Source organism: Elephas maximus, chromosome 11, assembly GCF_024166365.1.
Source record: "Elephas maximus indicus isolate mEleMax1 chromosome 11, mEleMax1 primary haplotype, whole genome shotgun sequence".
Taxonomy (NCBI): domain Eukaryota; kingdom Metazoa; phylum Chordata; class Mammalia; order Proboscidea; family Elephantidae; genus Elephas; species Elephas maximus.
In genome coordinates this window covers 20,022,824-20,045,309 of record NC_064829.1, presented here as the reverse complement: position 1 = coordinate 20,045,309, position 22,486 = coordinate 20,022,824, and the positions used below count along the sequence as shown (strand labels likewise).

At 38.2% G+C, this 22,486-nt stretch overlaps 1 protein-coding gene across 2 annotated transcripts in view; it reads right to left on the bottom strand.

Moving 5' to 3' along the window:
* SMCHD1 (structural maintenance of chromosomes flexible hinge domain containing 1) overlaps positions 1 to 22,486 on the bottom strand; it is a 183,890-nt gene that overhangs the window by 67,144 nt on the left and 94,260 nt on the right. For both annotated transcript variants that reach the window (XM_049901053.1, XM_049901054.1), the window contains 5 exons: positions 14,801 to 14,945; positions 4,783 to 4,879; positions 3,160 to 3,232; positions 1,029 to 1,168; positions 289 to 423 (listed from right to left, as the gene is read on the bottom strand). In XM_049901053.1, the coding sequence (XP_049757010.1) occupies positions 289 to 423; positions 1,029 to 1,168; positions 3,160 to 3,232; positions 4,783 to 4,879; positions 14,801 to 14,945 (590 nt within the window). The remainder of the gene's footprint in view (positions 1 to 288; positions 424 to 1,028; positions 1,169 to 3,159; positions 3,233 to 4,782; positions 4,880 to 14,800; positions 14,946 to 22,486) is intronic.

Genomic DNA, 22,486 nt, shown 5'->3' with positions numbered 1-22,486 from the left:
GGTGAATTCAAACTGCTGACCTTTCAGTTAGCAGCCAAGTATTTTAACCACTGCGCCACCAGGGCTCCTAGTTATCATAAAACGCTTGACCAAGAAAAGTTATTAATATTTGATACAAAAAGTTAAAGTTATTCAGTGTACAATTTCATGTTGCCTTCTTTTCTTCCCTTTGGCTAAAAGAAACTCAAATACTTCATTTTTAAAAGTCAAACAACTTTACATAAAATATTATAAAGCTGCTAAAGAATATTTATATGAACACTGAATATGATTAATAATATAACTTACAGGTATTTCAATTCTTGCTTTAAGTGTCTGGTCTTTTTTAATATTTTGAACTTGAATTGCAGGTCCAGTTAAAATACTAGTCCCAGAACTACTGCAATCCACAACGTAGAGTGGAAGGTTTGGAGCACCGGAAAACTATTAGAAGAATATAAACAATTTAAGACCGTAGTCAAACATAACTGATTACTCAATGAATGTTATTCAAAATTTCAAATAATTCACTGCAGCTATTATTTCTGGCTACAAATTGGCAAATTCTTAATAGAACACACCAAAATTCTAGGCAATTTCTGAATGAAAAGAGCAATTTTCTACAATGCTAAGGAAAATTTATGTTTTGGAAGAAACACCAACTTCCTCAAACACTATTCTTTTTACTTATCTATTTGGGTTTTCCTTTCTTTTTCGTGGTCTTTAATCCACCTTTTATTCCTCCCCAATCCTGAAGGATATTACTATCATACTCCTCATAAATGAAACATTTGATCTGAAATGAGAGGGCTGGAGTCGGGGAAGGAGGGAGGAAACTTCCATCCATAAACTTCGTTATGAAACTGGATGTAAGTGGTATCTCTATTGGCTCAGTGATAGTGAAGACTTGGTAATGAAATTTTCCCATACAAAAACTATTCAAGACTATGTAAAGCCTACTAGAAATTACCTAAAAGATGTAGTCATTGCCATTTACTAACATGAGACTCAAAACAAAATCTACGTATTTTTAGCTTATAATAGCTTACCTTACAATGAACTATCAGTTTTGGTTGTGCTGTTACATTGTCTGATTCATCCAAAACTTCCACCTGAAACGGGAAAGCTGTTCCATTTTCTATAACTAAAATTTCAGAGTCAGGTTTCACTTTCAATCGACGAGGAGGACCTAACAGGAAATTATATAATTAAATACAGATTTCATGTGTCAAAAGAGTCAATTATTGAAATATGAAAAGAAACTTTAACATTTATATGATATAAATAATGACAAGAAAGGTAAAAAATAAGCAATGCCCATGTTTAATCATTTCTTTCCCCAAAATTCATAGATTCTATACATGACCAGAATTGTCTCAGTTGTATGGTATGTTTGATATCTAGGTTTAGTTTTATGCTGTAAGTTATAATATTGTGACAACTCATGCTAGAAAAACCCTAAACATGTAAAACCTTGAAACGATGTTGGAAAAAAAAAAAGTATTCAAGAAGAAAGTTAAAGTTTATTAAACTACATTTTTTATTTACTATCTTTAACTTTACACAGCAACTGATTTCTTGGGCACATAACTACACAATTGTTTTAGATGACAGCATTTAAAAGATCAGTGCATGTAATCACATATCCAGGTAATTTTTCTGTTAGATTGCCCACTACTTTGCAGTCATAAGCAACTTAAAGCCAAAAAACCCATTGCTGTTGAGTCAATTCCAACTCAAGCGACCCTACAGGACAGAGTAGAACTGCCCCATAGAGTTTCCAAGGAGTGCCTGGTGGATTCAAACTGCCGACCTTTTGGTTAGCAGCTGTAGCACTTACCCACTGTGCCACCAGGGTTTCCATTAGCAACTTAGGGCCCAAATTTCCTCTAGGATTAATAAAAGAGGATTTATGCTTCTGCAGTAAGCTGACCTGAGTTTTGCCATAAACACTGATATTTTAGAACTCAATTTATGGCAAATACTGATACCACAAACTAACAAAGAACAGTTACTGGAAATATTTATTTCACTTCATAATAATAATATTAGTTTTTATTTATTATTAACTATATGCCAGGAACTATATTAAGTTTTAATTAAGTACTATTTTCAAATAATTGTCACAATAATCTTAGTGAAGAAAGTACTGTTCTTATCCCTATTTTATGATGAAGAAACTGGGATCCATAAAGATTAAGTATCTTGCCCAGGTCACATAGTTAGCAGGTGGCAGCAACAGCTTTAAATCCTGGTTTATAATTTGAAATCGCTTGGCCTTTATCACTACACAGTGCTATTTCCTATTTTACCATTTTCACTTTCACATTCCCGAAACAAGTCACAACTATCGGTTACCAAGAATTTTACCACTCAAAACCATACTTTTTAGGTAATCCCTAAAATAAAAACAGAATTAAGTGTTTTTTTTTTAACTTCTTCTCATAGTTCCACCAGTACGCCAGCTTTTGCTTTTTTATCAATTCAACCTTAAGGGAAACCTCAAACTATCAAATCTCAAAATATCAGAGCTAAAGCTTACATGCCAAGCACTGTCCTAAGTGTTTTACATGTATAGGCAGTACTTACTGCATGGTACCGTGTTAGCAAAAACTCCCACATACTGGGACTACATCTTCAATTCAGTTACCATGAAGCTATGCAAAGCTGAAGTCTGCCTGTATTAACTCATTTAATCCTCACACAATCCCTATGAGAGTAGATATTAGTTCATTTTACAGACGAGAAAATTAGGCACAAAACAGGTTTGTCTAGCTCCTAAGTGTCAGAGCTTAGATTCAAATATCCTGTCTAATTTTAACACAACTTCATTTGCAAGTTGATACTGGTTTATAAGTCATTATCAAATATAAATGGCATTAGAAACTTATCTTCTTAAAATAGGAAATAATTCTATCAACAAAAGATAAAGGACAGACCCAGTTCTAACACAAAACTAGGAAGTATATCCCCAAGAACAGCTCCTCAATGCATTTTCAATATTCACATTTTTCTTTTTAAGTGGTCATTTCTGTCAGTGCTATGTTTGACAGTCAAATGTAATCTCAATACTTATACCCAAACCCATACCAAAGCAAAAAACACCACCTTTTTAAGTGTCACTATATTTTACCATAAGAATATTACTTAAAAGGTAAGTATTTCTTAATATGATATTACCAGGTAGTAATCTAATTTTCAAAATCTGTGAGTCTTCTTTTAAACTTGGCAGAATAACCTTCAGATTAAAATTCTGTTGAAAAGAAATTTTAAAAATTAAACCCAAGTCCTAAATAGTTTATCACCTCAATTCCAATTTACTTTGTATTTTCATGCCATTATAGAAATCTACTCAGCAATTTATATTCATTGAAATCACCACACATATGTATATAAGAGATGTAGGGGGAAAAAATGAATTTATATTGTTTCCGTAGAGATAACAGTCTCTTCAAATTCAAAAAGGATAACCTCTGAATAATTATAAGACTCAGGATAGGCATTATATAAAATGTAAAAAAAAAAAAAAGTGGGAAAAAAGAAAACAAGAAATCTAAAAATTCTGGAACAGAAAAACACTAGTGGAAAAACTGGAGAACTAAGTCCGTATAGTTTAGCTAATAGTATTATAAACCAAAAACCAAACCCATTGCCACTGAGTCGATTCCAACTCATAGTAATCCTACAGTACAGAGTAGAACTGCCCCATAGAGTTTCCAAGGTGGGTTTGAACTGCAAACCTCTTGGTGAGCAGCCAAATGCTTAACCACCGCACCACCAGAGCTCCAAGAATATCATATTACTGTTAATTTCTTAGTTTGGATTAAGTGTACGGTGCTTATGTAAGATGTTAACAGAAGCAGCTAGGTAGAGTGTATGGGCACTCTCTTCGCAACTCTTTTCTAAATCTAAAATTATTTCAAAACAAAAAGTTTATGAAAATCTAGAAATCTTTTTATTAAGTTTATCTTACTAAAGTCAAATCTACAAATTTCAAGTTCTTTTTCCAGAAAAATCTGAATTCAGAAAGATGTACAGAACTCAGTCTTCAACTTGACGTGACTGACTAAGCAGGGCACAGTACTTACGGGAAACCACACGCTCTATTTTAAACATACTGATGGGGAAAATGTTTAAATATATATTGAAAGTAACGATATAGGGATTTTTAAAAAGTAACATACTACTTAGTTTATTATTAAAGGTTGGCAGCCAAGTGCATTAACTGTCTGCCCACCCAGGGACTTCATATAAATATACTGCTTTATATGTCTAATTGAAAAACTCTCTCTTGTACCTAACTAAAAAATTATCTTACTGAAATTTATGTCTTCAAATTTTCTAACCCTATCTCTCCCCAAACACCTCCCTTTGGATAAAGAAATGCCAAATGTTCACAGAAGTGAGTTAACATATCTCATGCTTGTAGTTACCCTTTTTGTTCATAAAGAGAAAAAAAAAAGGGGGGGATGGAAAAACTCAGGAAGAAAAAAGAAACAACCAAGTACTGGATGACTATGCTGAAGAAACGGCTTCAAATGTGCAAACAGTGGAATGAAGATGAAAATATTTGAGAAATATTTAACTCATAAATGTTTACCATACAACAGTAGTGACGTGTGCTGATTTTTCTTACCGATGTAACAGGTAAGTTAGGTGCCATGGTCCTGCTTACTCCCCAGAACCCAACATTACTGTCATTGTGTTGCAAAACCATGCCATTCAATTTTAAATCTCCAATTTCATTTTTACTGTATAGGAAATAAATACTTAATAAGTACTACCTTTATGAACAATGCTTACCTTGCCTTGACAAGAGCTTACAGGGCCCTGAGCTGTAACACCTCGAATTAAACAATTTGGTCCTTTAGTTATTTCTTCATAATGTAAAGATAAGCCACTGGGGGAAAAAAAATTATTTTATAACTTCCTTCCCACTGTTTTCTCATACCACTGACATGTTTAATTCATTTTCGTAATAAAATAATGTTTTCAAATATAGGAAGAAACATGAATTTCTTTTACAAAGACTATAATAACTGATTCAGTAAGTATTGATAAATGACATTAATGGGCTAAGCAATGCAGAAGACACAACACATAGAATGTTAAAACGACATATATTAAATTAGCAAAGACTAAAAAAAAAAAGGTAGGAAATGACAAAACAGATAGGAAGACAGGAAATAATAAATACACCAGGTATATAAGCCTAACCTGTTATAGCACATAAAAGAAAAGCAGATACCCAAATAGGCCAGTGTTTTTTTTTTTTTTTAAAATACTTATTTTATTGTATTTTTGATGAAAGTTTACACAGCAGTTTAGGTTCCCATTCAACAATTTCTACACAAATTGTTCGGTGCCATTGGTTCCATTTCTCATAATGCATGAACATTTTCCTTATTTGGTTCTGGTTGTTCTGTTCCCATTAATCTAGTTTCCCTGCCCCCTTCCATTCTCATGTTTGTTTTAAGGTAATTGTTGACGTTTGGTTTCATATAGGTGATCATTTTTAAAGGGGCACAGTACTCAGGGGTGATATTCATTATTTTTGAGTGAATTTATTATTCAGCTACAAGGTGGCCTCAGGGACTAGTTGAAATGTGATTTTTAGTAACAGGTTAAAAGCATAAGCATTCCTGAAATAGACCCTACTTTAAAATGTTATACACGGCTAGGTTAAGTTTGCTAGTGTTTTATACAGGATGTTTGTGTCTATTTGTAAGTCAAAGTGTAGGACATCTATTGTTCTGTGTGCCTACATGGGCGGAGGTACTGGCACACCATCTTAAGAGGTTTGGGATCAGGGTTTTCTTAGCTTGTTCTTTTTAAAAAGCACTGTGAAACTCAGTCTTTTTTTTCCTATGATTTTGGGAATCTAAAGGAGTCGCTGGGTGGTGCAAATGGTTAACACGTTTGGGTGCTAACCATAAGGTTAGAGGTTTGAGTCTACCCAGAGGTGCCCAGGAAGAAAGGCCTGGTGATCTACTTTTGAAAAATCAGCCACTGAAAACTCTGTGGAGCAGTCCTACTCTGATACACACGGGGTTGTCGGGAAACAGTCAACTCTAGGGCAATTAAAAAAATTTACATATTTTATTGTGTTTTAGGTGAAAGTTTACACAGCAAATTAGGTCCTCATTTAACAATTCTTATAGACGTTGCTCTGTGACATTGGCTATAATTTTCACAAAGTGTCAGCACTCTCATTATTTCCATTCTGTCTGTTCTGCTTCCCCTGATCCAGCTTCCCTGCCCCTCCTTGCCTTCTCATTTTTGCTTTTCGGGAAATGTTAACCATTTGGTCTCATACAGTTGACTTAAAGGAAATGCATCACTCATGGGTGATAGTTTATTTTATTACCTGTACAGTCGAGTCGATTCTGACTCATAGTGACCCTATGGGCCTGAGCAGAACTGCCTCACAGGGTTTCCAAGGCTGTAATCTTTATGAAGCAGACTGCTACATCTTTCTCCCATGGAGTGGTTAGTGGGTTTGAACCGCTGACGTTTTGGTTACCAGCAGAGTGCTTTTATCACTGCACTACCAGGCTCCTTTTATAAAAGTGAGACTATACAATATTTGTCCTTCTGTGATTGACTTATTTCACTATCATAATGTCTTTCAGATTCATCCATGTTATATTTCGTGGACTCCTCATTATTATTTAGAGTTGTGTAGTTCAGAATCGACTTGAGGGCACTAGGTACTGGGTGGGCACTATTCCATTGTATGTGTGTAACACAATTTGTTTATCCATTCATCCATTGATGGGCACTTAAGTTGTTTCCATCTTTTTACTACTGTGAATAATGCTGCAATGAATATGGGTCTGAATATATCTATTCATGTCACTGCTCTTGTATCTCTAGGGCATATACTTAGGAGTGGGATTGCTGGATAAGGTATTTCTATTTCTAGCTTTCTGAGGACACGCCACACTGTTTTCCCTAGTGGTTGCCCCATTTTACAATCCCACCCACCAGCAGTGTATGAGTTCCAATCTTTCCACAACCTCACCAGCATTTGCTGTTTTCTGCAAATAGGCCAGGTTTAAGGATGTCCTCAGACTTTGCCACACTCTAACTATGAGCCACCACAGTGGCTGTACATCAGAATCAGTAGAGAGGTGCTTCTCAAATTAATGGCAGGAGTTGGGACCCAATCACTCATTCCAGAAGGACTTCATTTTATGGAGAAGAAACTTAAGCTGAAAGCCTCAAAATAATGGATAGGACTTCTATCAAGGGAGGTATGGGGAACAAGACGCTATAAAGGAACCAAACAGTCTCTTCTAGGAAGTGGTAGGGTTGTTATAATTTGGGAATCAGTTAAAGCTTAAGAATCCATTGTTACTTTTCGAAATAAAATTAATCCACTTGATGAACTACTGACACACGCAACAAGTTGCTGGTGAATCTTACAGGCATTATGCTGAGTAAAAAAAGCCAGTTCAAAAGGTTATATACTGTGTGTGCCTCCATGTATACGGTGCTACCAAAAAAACCCCACAGAACAATCAGAACAGATTTGGTTGCCAGGGAGTAAGGGTTGGGGGAGAATGTAACTAGACACGGGTAGTATGATGAAGTTTTTTTGGAGTGATGGAACTGCTCTATATCCTGATTGCAGCAGTGGTTACAATTCTCAGAATCATGTAAGAAAAAGACAACTTTACTATATATTAACTAAAAGCAAAATAAGACAGTTTTGAGTACAGGCCATATTAAGGTAGGTGCTGGGAAACCAGGTACAAAAGGCAACTCAGAGGCAGATTTGAAGGGCCTCATATGTCATACTAAAAAGTCTAGACTCTGTATCTTGTAGGCTACAATGACCCATTCAAATAATCTTCGGCAGAGAAGAAACATGTTTGATTATCTATGTTTTAAGAAATTAACACTGAAACTAACCCAGAAGAATATTAATGAGGAATAGGAATACTATTTCAATGATTGTATTTCCTATATTTCAAATTCTAAAAAAAATCCTAAAAAAAAAAATAATACATTCTAGGGACTTTTGGACACTGAGATGATAGAAGGAATCTGATACTCAAGACTGATACGAACAGTAAGATGTGAGTATTAGCTAATCTTGAATATTTCAAAACTATTTTATAGCACCGTGTCACTACCTCTTGGGGGAGCATTGCCAGGAATATTCATTTTCTGCTTTTTACATGTTGGACTGATGTATTTTTAAATAATAAATATGAGGTGGCACAATGGATAAGCACTTGACTGCTAACCAAGAGGTCAGCAATTTGAACCCACCAGCCACTCTGCAGGAGAAAAGACTTGGTGATTAGCTCCCGTAAAGATTACCGCCTAGGAAACCCTGTGGGGCAGCTGCTGTGAGTTGGAATCAATTCAACCGCATACAACAACAAATATGTATTACGTTCTTATTTTTTTACTGATTAAAGTTAAGAAAATAAAGCTTCCGTAAAATCGTAATAATGTGATCACTTTCTGTGATGATGGATGTATTTTATTTTGTTTTTTAATAATTAAAAAAAAAAAAATTGAGTTTTTGGTGAAAGTTTACACAGCAAGTTAGGCTCCTATTTGACAATTCCCACCACACAAATCGTTCAGTGACATTAGTTACATTTATCACAATGTGTCAACATTTTCTTTAATTGTGTCCTGGTTGTTCCCTTTGCAGTACTCTCGTTTCCCTGCCCCTCATCTTTTCACCTTTGCTTTTGAGTAATTGTCTCATACTGACGGTTTTAACCAGTGCACTGATCTTACGGGTAATATCTTTTATTCTGTGTGCCACTCTACTACTTTGTTACAAGGTGATCTCGGGATGGGCTCAGTTCTAGGTTTAAAGAGCGTCTCAGGGTGATATCTCAGGGAGTCCTCTGTTCTTTATTGTTCCAGTTTGTCTGGCCTTTTTTTTTTTTTTTTTGAAGAGGAATTTGAGCTCTGCTCCATTATTTTTCTCCCATTCTATCCAGGACCAAATATTGTGACCCCAGTCAAAATGGTCAATGGTAGCCAGGTACCATTCAGTTCTTCTGGTGTCAAGGTAGATGAGGTTTCTTGTTTCTTCAATGAGCTTTTAGTTACCTTCTTACTATTGCTATTACTACCACTAGAATTTTATAGTTGATGTCAGGAATGGGATTTGTTGCAATGGTTCCTAACTCACAGAAGAATGAGGTTTTAGAGGAGAAAGGATAAACAGGCATGGGATGAGAACCTTTTGATTCCTGGATGGTTATATTGGTTGCTGCTATCTGCAATGGCTAAAAGGAAAGTAAGAGATGTTATGCTGCAGGAGTAGATAGGAAAGCTGCATCTGGAGTGGCTTGGGGTGAAGGTCCAGTAGGCTATGCAAGATGACTGACAGGGTGCCAGAGTCTTCTGTCTCAACCCAGCCAGAGACCTAAGGCCAAATGCTTACAAATGGATAAGAACAGTCAGAGGGTGGTGAACAGAAGATGAAACTGGAAGGTTTAAAAAGGTTGTATGTTTATGTGACTGCACCACATCTGTCTGACTGAAGGAATGTTTTCTCCACCTGGTATTATAAAACAGACCTGAACGTTGGGTAGGATAAAAAAATGCAGAGCATGTAACTGCTCTTCAGGCAATTCTGGATAGGATAACCTAAAGGGAGCTTATGCCAAAAGCCTGTGATATCAGGAGATTTGCATTTGATGAAGACTGAAGGCTCAAATGACCAAAGAGCTGCTTGGTGAATGAACAATAAAAGGATGTTCACGTGGGGCACAGCCCTAAGGAATCTGAAGGGTGTGCTCAGCAGAACATATCAGTACCCATCAGAAGAACCCCCTTCCAGGAATGGAGGCTGATGGAAGCCAGCGAGTAGATAGCTTGATATGCTTGCTTCAGGTAAACACCTGGGTCCACTAGAGAGTAGAAGTAGGGAAATGCAAAAATACAGAGACGGGCTGAGTTTGGACATGAGAAAGAGAGAGAAGCGGCTGGTTGCTCTCAAGTACAGGGAGCTTCATGGACTCCCAAGCTGGTGGCTAGTACCCACTGACCTAGCTTGGATGGCGAGAGATAAGCTGGCCCTGACTGAATGGGGATGAAGATGACCTGGCCCCAGGTAAAGGGGTAGAGAGAGAAAGAGATGTCTGACACCATCAGCTGGCATAGGTTAGTGCAATTTGATGGCCTGTTCTGGACTGGACTTTGCTTATATATGCAGATGCTCAAAGCTCTAATCAGAACAGAAGATTCTTCAGATCAAGGAACACGCTTGTCTCCTCAGAGTACTGGTTTGCTACGGGAGCAATTAAAAAACTGGTTATCCAAAATGGGGGAAAATAAAATCATGAAGTGGGGGCTTACACGCGGTTCATGAGTTTATACTCAATATGAGGGGAACAAAGGAAGATCCCCACTGAAAAGATTGCTCTGTTCCTGATGGGCCTGGGGAAGAGAGGATGGAGGAAGATGCTGATCCAACCCAGCTGTGACTGTCAGTTGTTAACAGGGCTACTTGTGATCATAAAAACTGTAATTGTAGAAGTTGTAACTGAAAGAGTGGACTAAGGGGTAGGCACTGCTGGACTGGGGTACAGTGGCCAAACCTTATGTCCCTTAAAGGGAGGGTCAGAACAAAGGAACAATATTCTCTCTGTTAAATTTTATCAGAGGCCAGAAAGGGTGAAGCCAAAACAACCTTTTGGAAAACCTGACCAGACCAGACTGACACCTGCAGCAGACCTGAGTGACTGGCACCTGGGTGACCTAACCTGAGACTTTTTGCTCCACTGATGGCCTATTAATGACTGATTTGGACTGGTAAAATGTATGTAAAAGAACCCATGGCAGAAAGGCCAGAGGGTGGACTATGGTGAAATGGTTCCTTTATCTGGCCTTTTGCCTTGGTCCTTTAGAAAACGAGTTTGAGAGCTTTTCCCCCTAAGCCCTGAGGAGTTATCTTTGCCTTCCTTTTCTACAGCAGAGAGTTTGTTACTTTTGTCCAGGTTGATTGACATTTTCTGGATAAACTGTAAACAACTTGTGGTTTGATACTTTTTGTCTGGTTTTAGGATTAGGCTGCCTTGTGATTGGCATGCACCTTGCACGGATTGCTCAATACACTCTGCAAATTAAGTGGGAATCGGCTTTGGGCTATCCTGGTCTTTATACCCCCATGAAGTTAGACAGGCCCTGATGCTACTATTATTACTGCCACTATAATTTTACACAGGCATTTTCAAACTATTTGATTCTTTAAGCCATATACATAAATAATTTTTTTTAAATTTAGGTAACAGCTGAGAAGAACAACAAAGAAACCCACTCAAATGGTCTTCATTTTATTGAAGACAAATTGACATGGCCATGCCACCAAAATAAAAAGTTCAAAATCATAAATGTCACTATGCATGTATGACAGAGCCTTCTTATGTAAGAATAGTCTATTAAGGGTAAGATGGAAGATATAATAGATAATAGGTACAGGCTGATGATTTTTCTATTTGTGGTTAGACTGGATGCTCTTAGTGTTTTATTTTTTAAATAAACAAGTTTAAGTATTCAACTCTTCCACTGTTGTTTAATATTCAAATTAACACAATACATCAAAAAAGACAAGAATGATTTTTTGTGACTTAAGGGAACATAAAACTATGTTCAAAATTGAATTTTAAATATTTTTTTAACTATGAATTGCTTTTCAGGAACTTAATGACGGCGTAAATCTGACACATAAGTCTGTCAGCTTCCAGAAGGCAAATACTACGTCATTACTCATGTCTATATCTCCAGCTAGCGAAAGTGCCTGGAATATACTGTATGCTCAAATGATTGAAGGCTAGGAGGTGGGGCCAAGATAGCGGAGTAGTCAGACACTTCCTGTGTTCCCTCTTACAACAAAGACCCAAAAAAACAAGTGAATCAATTATATATGACAAGCGAGGAGCCCTCAACATCAAAGGCAAAGTTGAGGAATAGGACTGAGTGGCAGGGGGAACGAGAAACAGTTCAGAAGTAGTGAGGTGCTGCCAGACCTGACCCGGTGGGAACCAGCACTCTGCAGGCCGATTCTGCTGCTGTTGTGAGCGGGTGAGCCAAACACAGGTGTTCGGGACACATTTTCCACATTGGAGGAGGCCAAACGGTGGAGAGCCTGCTCAACCGTCCAGAACAAGCGAGAACAGACCCATAATCGGCAAACAGTAAGTACTTGCGTTTAACCTACTGCGATGAAAAATATCCCTGTGGGAAAAACGTCTCACCCACATACCTGCTTCCGTTCTGCTCTGCACTGGGTCCCAGCCGGCTGCATCCCCTGGGCCAGTAGAAAGACCCTGCACTCACGCTGAGCCATTCTCCTGGCCCTGGAGAGAGAACAAATTAACAAACAGGGAAAAAATAATCTGCCGGCTCCCCTAAGCCTGGCACTCAGGACAGAAACAGCTCTTTTGCCTAGGTACAGGCATAAAGGGTATATATACTTTGAATGCCTTTCACCCCTGAGTAGATCTGTGTGGGACCATTTCAGCAGCATAGGCCCTCGTTAACACAGCGCAACAGGGTATATACTTGAAGTCTAAATTCAGCAGTTTCAGCTACATGGTAAAGAGGCAGGTTTGTAGTATTTGACACCACTCTGCCTATTAAGCAGCGTCCTCCCCTACCTACATCAGGGAGGGGCCTAAGGACTGGTGGCTCCACCCATGACACCTAGCCACCCACAACAGGGGTCCAAGAACAAGTGGTGACTCCCAGTCCTTACAGCCAACGGCATTGGGTACCCATAGTCTGGATGCAAAACCCACCCATCTACACACTCTAGGGAACAGGAACACGCTTTCCTCACAGATACTCAGGGGTGGCTGTCAGCCCCCTGCCTTGCTCAGCATGTGACCCCCTACCACACCCAGATACCAGTGCCTACACCAATCACTCCTGCTCATCTAGGACTACAGGTAAGAACCTGTACCACATACTTACTTGACTATTTGGACACCTGAGCTGAATCCATACAAGAAAAGTGAACGGACTCCTCGGTTCACAGACCTAGTAACAGCTCTAATCACCTGGTAACAGGATGTCAGAGCTTCAAAGTCACCAATAATCAAACTAGATCACACGAGCAGCCTATTTCAGCATATCAAAAAAACAATAAGCAGCTAGGACACACTAAGCAAACATAAAATAAGTAAATACAATAACTTATTGATGGCTCAGAGACAACAGTCAATACCAAATCACATAAAGAGGCAGACCACGATGCCTTCAGCAAGCTCCCAAAGCAAAGATTCAAGAAATGTTCCAGATGAAGAGAGCTTCTTAGGATTACCGGATATAGAATACAAAAGATTAACATACGGAACTACTCAAGAGAACAAGAAGGAGATCAGGCAAAACACAGAACAAGCCAAGGAATGCACAAACCGTTGGAGGAACTTAGGCAGATTAGACAAGAGCATAATGGCAAATTGAATAGGCTGCAAGAATCCATAGAGAGACAGCAAACAGAAATTCAGATTAACAATAAAATTTCGGAACTGGACAATTCAACACAAAGTCGTAAGAGCAGAATTGAGACAATGGAAGTCGGAATTCCTCAAATATTTGAGGAAAAATCAGATAAAATAATTAAAAAAAATGAAGAAACCCTAAGAATTATGTGGGATTCTATCAAGACGAATAACTTACAAGTGATTAGAGTATCAGAACGGGGGGGTGGGGGGTGAGGTGGGGATGGAAATTAGAATTGTTGAAGATTTTTTGGTAGAAAACTTTCCTGATATTGTCAAATGATTGAATGATAAACCATTCCACCATAAAGGAAACACACACACATACCAAAAGGTGTGGAAAAAGGTAGCATACATAAAAATTGGATACAAAAAGACAAATTTGGCAGGCAGTGCAAAAAACAAAACAAAAACAACATTTCTACAAATGCGATTAGAAGAAAAAATAAAATAGGAGAAGAACCCTAATTTACGTCCTCAAGACTGATCATGGATTTCTCCATAGGCACCTCAAAAAGAGGTAATGGTAAATAATAAACATTCTCAATGATGTATTTCTAAGTTTCTCAGAGTTATTTCTTAATACGATATTTTATGTAAATAACGTGTCTTTTATGTTAGTTTGCCAACCATGCCCACCCCCTGCAAGGTATTTTCATAAGTACTCTATGCTAATTTTTTTTTTATTTTTTAACAGCAGCATGTAAAAAAAAATTGGCACAGCAGCGCTTATGAAAATACCTCGCAAGCAGAGGGCATGGTTGGCAAACAAACACAGAAGGCACACGTTATTTGCGGAAAAATGTGGTATAAGCCGATAACATTACTCCAAAGGGCTATTAATACTAAAAAATACTAAATAAGGGCAAATTCCAAGGAAGGACCCATACTACCATATAATGTTTATTCCTATGGATTTTAAAACAAACCAAAGTAAAATGCACTGGCAAGTTAAAAACCTACTAGCAGGTAATACGACTAAGCTTAATTGGCCATAACTTCTAAGCAAAACAACAATAACAATGAAGTAGTGGTCTTACTAGCAGGTGAAAATGGAACTGAAAGAAGACAAGAGCTTCAGTACCACCTAAACAAACTTCAACAGTAAATTCAGTCAAAATAGTCAGCGAAAAGGAATTTACACATGACACTGCAGTCGCACAGGACAGCCTGGGGGCTAAATAAAGTCCTAGATACCATAAAACTCACCAAGCATTTTAAAAAGCGACACTGAAGTTATAAGCACACATGAATTCTTAAACCTTAATTAAAAAAAAAAAAAAGACCAAATCTTAGCAAATATGAACAGATAAATACAATTTGATCCTTCAAATTACCTTGCTTCAAGAACTGGCTGAATGTCAGTTACTAGTTGACTGGCGTGACCAAATTCATCCTGAAATTCCAGAGGGATATTGAATGGGACTCCAACACGAAAAGGAGAATCCAGAAGGCCAAATGAAAATTTCTCTGGCTTACCCTCTTTAACAAAAACAAAAGTGAAAATGAAAAGCAAAAACAGAGGTCAGAAACAGATCCATTTATATATGGGAAATCAGACTATGATAAAGATGGCATTTTAAATCTGTGCAAAAATTACATACATTGTATCGACAATTCATTTGAAAAAATAATGAAATTAGATCTTTATCTCATACCACAAATAACAGTAAAATTCTATAGGTATTACAGATAAATGTGTTCTTAAACTATGAACTTATTAGAAGAACATATTTATAACCTTATCATAGGAAGAAACTTCTAAGGCAAAACATAATAACAAAAAAGGGATATATTTGACAAAGTTTAAAGTTCCTTATAAGGTACAGTAAATGAAGTTAAAAGATGCCCCATGAGAAAATATCTGCAACATACACAACAAAGAATTGAAATCCAGAACACACAAAAACCTCCTATAATCCAGAAGCTCTCAATGTGTGGTCTCTGGTCTATACTAACAGCTATTCCCGGGGAACTTAAAAAATGCAAATTCTTGAACTCATCTCAAACTAATGAATCAAAAACTCTGGGGGGGTGAGGTCTGTTTTAATAAGCCCTCCAAGATGATCCAGATACACACACAGCTTCAAACTATTAAATGAACAGGTTTTCTTAATGATCTATAAACATCCAATAAAGGCTAGAAGAAGTACACAGCCTAGAAGTCAGAGAGACAGTTTAACCACCAAACCAAACCAAACCAAACCAAACCAAACCAAACCAAACCCGCTGCCCTCGAATCAATAACAATTCCGATTCATAGCGACCTTAAGGACCGAACAGAACTGCCCCATAGGGTTTCCAAGTAGTGGCTGGTAGATTTGAACTGCCAACCTTTTGGTTAGCAGCTGAATGCTTAACCACTGTGCCACCAGGGCTCCAGGTTAACCACCAACTAGGCTAAATAAATGTCACCCAGGGATGAGCACAGGGAAACCTGAAACTCTCATACTTTGTTGGTGAGAGCACGATGGCACAATCTTTTTGGAAGGCAACTTGACAGTAAACATTAAAAAAGTTAAAGCACACACACTTCGACTTCTTGGTATCCTACAGAAGGGTACCAAGATACATCGACAGAAATTCCAGCACACGTTTTCCCCCACATCTGGCAATGTCGTTTATAATAGCCAAAAAGACCACTTAAATGTTCATCAGTGGGAAACCACTTAAAATATGACCCATCTATACTATGAAGTGTGTTCCAGAGCTGTTAAAAGAAATCAACAAGAGGTAGATTTATATGTACAACAAGGAACAATCTCCGAGGTGGTCCTTATTAAAGAAGACAAGGTGATCAAAGACATTTAGATCAGCTCTCTCCAAAAACCCCACTACGATAACAGTACAAAGATTCTTTCAAAAGAGGCCTAAACAAAGAGTATGAAACAATAGTAGGAGAATTTGAAAGCTGGAGAGGATACGAGCAAGTGTAACTTATTTATCAGAAAGACTCAAGAATGCCAACTCTTCAATCACCCATAAAGCAAGCAAAGAACCAATTCCATTCACACTATACTGCTGTCAGGTGCCACCAAGTCAGTGCTGACCTACAGTGACCTTACGTGTAACAAAACAAAACGTCGCCTGGTCCTGAACCATCTTCATAATCATTGGTATGTTGGAGTTCACTAGTGTGCCTTTTTTGTCAGTGCACCTCACTGAGGGTTTTCCCTTAGTTTTGCTGACCCTCTACCAAACATGATGTCCTTTTTCTAGCTATTGGTCTTTCCTGACAACATGTCCAAAGTAAGTGAGCTGAAGTCTCACCATCCTTACTTTTAAAAAGCACTCCTGTTGTACTTCTTCTAAAATTCATTTGTTTGTTCTTCTGGCAGTCCATGGTATATTCAAGATTTTTTGCCAACACCACAGGGTGAATACATCAATTATTCTGTCTTCCTCTTACACTGTACAGCTTTCACACGCATAGGATGCAACTGAAAAGACTACGGCTTGGGTCAGGTGCACCTCAGTCATGAAAGTGACATCTTTGCTATGCAAAACTTTAAAGAGGTAGCCTTAAAGAAAAATGAAGTCCTGAAACATGCTACAACATGGATGAACCTTGAAGACATGCTGAGTGGAGTAAATCAATCACAAAAAGACAAATATTGCATGGTCTCACTTATATGAAATAACAAGAATAGGAAAATATGCAGAGACCAATGACTACTAGTGGTTACCAGGGGTGTAAAGGGAAGGGAGAAAGGAAACATTCTCTGGGAGTAGGGAATTATCTGTGGCGATGGGAAAACTGGCATCAGCTAAGGATAATGACTACACAACTTAATATAACTGATATAACTAAGCTGTGCTTCAGAAAAAAGGGCAAAATGTCAAATATAATTTTACATACAATTTTACAACAACAGCGGCCCTCCCCCCGCCCCCAAAAAGGGCTGCATATGTAGATGCTACTGAGGTATAACAAAACACCTCACGAGATTAGATTTCTTGGTTCAAACGTTTAGGGTCATAGTTTATGGATCTAACCAATCAACTGGCCTAATGTTTTTAGTTTCTGTTCTACCTCCTAGTTCGGTAAGTAGTTCCCAGGGTCTTAAAAGCTTGTAAGCAGCCACCCAAGAAACAAAAACTGGTCTCTATTTGCCTGGAGCAGTAAAGAAGGAAACCAGGGACTGGAGAAAGAAATCGACTGCAGATCTAACTGCTTCCATGAACTACTAACTACCTTGCCATGGGACCAGAAGAAATGAATGATGCCTAGCTATCCTTACTGACCATTTTGATCAAGAACCTAATAGATGGACCCTGACCAAAAGGAGGAAAATGTGGAATAGAACCTCAAATTCTTATGGAAAGCAAACTCACTAGGCCCACTGAAACTGAGGGAACACCTGAATCTATTGTTTTGAAATGATATTTAAACCTTAAACTGAAACTATACAATGAAGCATCTGAAGACAAAACAGTGTGGCTCAATTAATAAAGAACGCTGGCTTGAACATTTCACTCTTTTAAAGAATTATCTATATGCAATCAAACTGATGACAGTAACTCTAAAGCGAAAAATAATTCTAATCATTACTCTTAGAGCTTTAAGAGGCATGGAGAGTAGAAGTTAGTGATGGTGAAACAATCTGGGTAGAGATAATGAGAATGGTGACACAACGTGGAGACTATAACCAATGGCACTGAGCTATACGTGTAGAAACTGCTGAACAGGTGTATGTTTTGTTGTGTATATTTTCACCCCCCCCCAACAAAAAAGATAAATAACAAAAAATCTTTAAAGTGGTCTTTGGCAGAGATTTGCTCAATGCAATATGTCATTTGATTTCTTGACTGCTGCTTCCATGGATTTTGATTCTTGATACAAGTAGAATGAAATCATTGCCAACTTTAAATTCTCCTGCAAGTCACACTCTAAGACACCCGAAAGTCTCAAAAATGGCTGTATCAAGTTGGAATGAAACTGGAAGAAAAACTAGAGGACCTGGGAGTCTGTTTAAGAAACAGTTCTCCAGATCCCCATCCCTCACTGCACAGCCACTCACCTGCCTTCTTCAACACCAGTAATAAGCTGAATGAAGGCTTATTCTGTGAGGAAAGTAAAAGACTAAGTCTATCCACTGAGAGACACAGCACTACTAAAAGAGATTTTATAAAATGAAAAATGACAGCAGAAAGGAAAACACACAAGGCGGGGCCGAGATGGTGGAGTAGTCAGACACTTCCTGTGGTCCTTCTTACAACAAAGACCCCAAAAAACAAGTGAATGGATTGTATATGACAATCTAGGAACCCTGAACATCAAAGGCAACGTTGAGGAACTGGACTGAGCAGGAGTGGGAGGGAGAGACGGTGCAGAAGCAGCAAGGAGTTGCCAGACTTGGCCCAGTGGGAACTGGCACCCCGCAGGCTGAATGTGCTGGCGTGCGCAGCGAGGCAAGCAGTGGTGTTCAGAATGCACTTCCCACACTGGGAAAGATGGAATGGAGGAGAGTCCACTCATGCCTCCGGGATCAGTGAAAACCGGTGCTCTATCAGCAAAAGATAAGTACATGCATCTAACCTACAGTGAGGATCAAAAAACACTCCTTTGGGAAAAACCTCTCTCCCATTTACCTGTCCCCTTCCCACTCTGCACAGCTCCAAGCTGGCATCAGAGATTGGCGTGTCCCCTGGGCCAGAAGTAGGACGTGTCACGCACCCTGAGCCATTCTCCCAGCCTTCAAGAGGGAACAAATGAACAAACAGAAAAAAATAATCTGCCGGTTCCCCTAAGCCAGGAACTCAGGGCAACAACAGCTCCTTTACCTATGCACAGGCATAAGGGGCCCACAGTCTTTGACTGCCTTTTACCCCTGCAGAGAGCTATCTGGGCTCATTAGCACAGAACAACAGGGTATGTACCTGGAAGTGTAACCTCAATTGTATAAGCTATATGGTGGACAGGCAGGTTCATGACATGTGACACCTCTTTGCCTATTAAGCATATACACATCAGGGGCCTAAGGACTGGTGACTCCACTCATACCAACTAGCCACCTGTAACACGGGTCCAAGAATAAGTGCTGCCTCCCAGTCCTTACAGCCAACAGCACTGGGTGCCCATAGTCTGGCTATAAAACCCACTCACCTACGCACTCTAAGGAACAAGAACATGCTTTCCTCACAGATACTCAGGGGCAGCTGTCAGTCCCCTGCCTTGCTCAACACGTGACCACCTTCTGCAGCCAGATAACTGTGCCTACACCAATCACCCCAGTTCACTCAGGACTGTAGGTAAGAGCCTGCACCACACAGGCAATGACCGACTACCTGGACACCTGAGCTGAATCCATACAATAAATGGACTCCTGGGCTCACATACCTAGTAACAGTTCTAACCACCTGGTGACAGGATGTTAGAGCTTCAAAGGCACCAATAATCAAACTAGCTCATATGAGCAGGCTATTTGGGCATGTCAAAACAAAAGAAGAAACTAGAACAAACTAAACAAACATGAAATAAACAAATATAATAACTTATTGATGGCTCAGAGACAACAGTCAATATCCAATTACATAAACAGGCAGACCATTATGGCTACTGCAAGCTCCCAAAGCAAAGATCAAGAAATCTTCTGGACGAAGAGAACTTCCTAAAATTACCAGAGGTAGAATACAAAAGATCAGTATACAGAGCTCTTCAAGAGAACAGGAATGAGTTCAGGCAAAACCCAGAACAAGCCAAACATCACACAGACAAAGCAACAGAGGAACTTAAGAAGATAACAGCATAATGACAAATTTAATAGGCTGCAAGAATCCACAGGGAGACAACATACAGAAATTCAGAAGATTAACAATAAATTTTCCATTGAGTTATCAGAATTAGATAACTCAATAGAAAGTCATAAGAGCAGAATAGAGGCCATAGAAGTCAGAATTAGTGAGACTGAAGATAAAGCACCTGACATCAACATATCTTAGGAAAAAGCCAGATAAAAGAATTTAAAAAAATGAAGAAATCCTAAGAATTCAGTGGAACTCTATCAAGTGGAATAACCTACGAGTGATTGGAGTACCAGAACAGGAGGGGACAAGAGGAAATACAGAGAGAATTGTTCAAGATTTGTTGGCAGAAAACTTCCCTGGTATCGTGAAAGATGAGAGGATATCTATCCAAGATGCTCATTGATCCCCACACAAGGTAGACCCCAGAAGAAAGTCACCAAGACATAATCAAACTTGCCAAAACCAAAGATAAAGAGAGAACTTTAAAAAGCGGCTTTGGATAAATGGAAAGTCACCTACAGTAAGACAAAGCTCAGACTACTCAGCAGAAACCATGCAGTCAAGAAGGCTATGAGATGACATATTTAAAGCCTTGAAGAAAAAAAATTGCCAGCCAAGAATTATATATCCAGCAAAACTGTCTCTCAGATATGATGGCGAAATTAAGACATTTCGAGATAAACAGAGGTTTAGGGAATTTGCAAAAACCAAACCGAAATTACAAGAAATACTAAAGGGAATCCTTTGGTTAGAAAATCAATAACATCAGATAACAATCCAAGACGAGAACAAAGGACAGAGCAACTAGGTATCAACCTAGATAGGAAAATCACAAAAATAAATCAAAGCTAAAACACAGAAAATAGGGAAACAGGCGCCAATATGCAAAAGATAATAACATAAAAACAAAAGAGGGAATAAAAAATGTAGTCACATCTTTCATATGGAGAGGAAGTCAAGACGATATCAAAAAATAAAAGATTGGTTTACTTAGAAAAATAGGGGTAAATATTAAGGTAACCATAAAGGAAACTAACATCCTACACATCAAAATAAAAAAGAAGAAAAACATTAAGACTCAGCAAATACAAAATCAACAACAATGAAAAAGAAAATACATAAAGAAAAATGACTCAGCACAGAAAATTAAGTAGAACAAAGAAATGGTCAACAACACACACAAAAAAGGCACCAAAATGACAGCACTAAACTCGTACCTAACGATAATTATGTTGAATGTAAATGGACTATACGCACCAATAAAGAGACAGAAAGTGGCAGAATGGATTAAAAAAAAAACACGATCCATCTATATGCTGCCTACAAGAGACACACCGTAGACTTAAAGACACAAACTAAAATTCAAAGGATGGAAAAAAATATATCAAGCAAACAACAATCAAAAAAGAGCAGAAGTAGTAGTATTAATTTCTGACAAAACAGACTTTAAAATCTACCACAAAGGATAAGGAAGGATACTATGTAATGATTAAAGAGTCAATACATCAGGAGGTCATAACAACATTAAGTATTTACAGACCCAATGACAGGGGTCGAAAATACATAAAACAAACTCTAACAGCATTGAAAAGAGACATACACAGCACCATAATAACAGTAGGAGACTTCAACACACCACTTTCAGAGAAAGACAGAACATCCAGAAAGAAGCTCAATAAAGACACGGAAGATCTAAAAGCCACAATCAACCAAGCTGGACTCACAAACATATATAGAACACTCCACCCAAAAGCAGACAAGTATACTTTCTTTTCTAACACACATGGAACATTCTCCAAAACAGACCACATATTAGGCCATAAAGCAAGCCTTAACAGAATTCAAAACATCGAAATATTACACAGCCATCTTTTCTGACCATAAAGTCATAAAAGCAGAATAAGAGAAAAAGCAAGGGAAAAAAAAAAAAATCAAACACATGGAAACTGAACAACACCTTGCTCAAAAACTACTAGGTTACAAAAGAAATTAAGGACGGAATAAAGAAATTCACACAATCAAATAAGAATGAAAACACATCCTACCAGAACCTTTGGGGCACAGCAAAAGCAGTGCTCAGAGGTCAATTTATAGCAATAAACGTACACATCCAAAAAGAAGAAAGGGCCAAAATCAAAGCACTAACACTACAACTTGAACAAACAAAGACAGCAGCAAAAGAAGCCCTCAGGCACCAGAAGAAAGCAAACAATAAAAATTAGAGCAGAATTAAATGAGATAGAAAACAGAAAAACAACTGAAAGAGTTAACAAGAC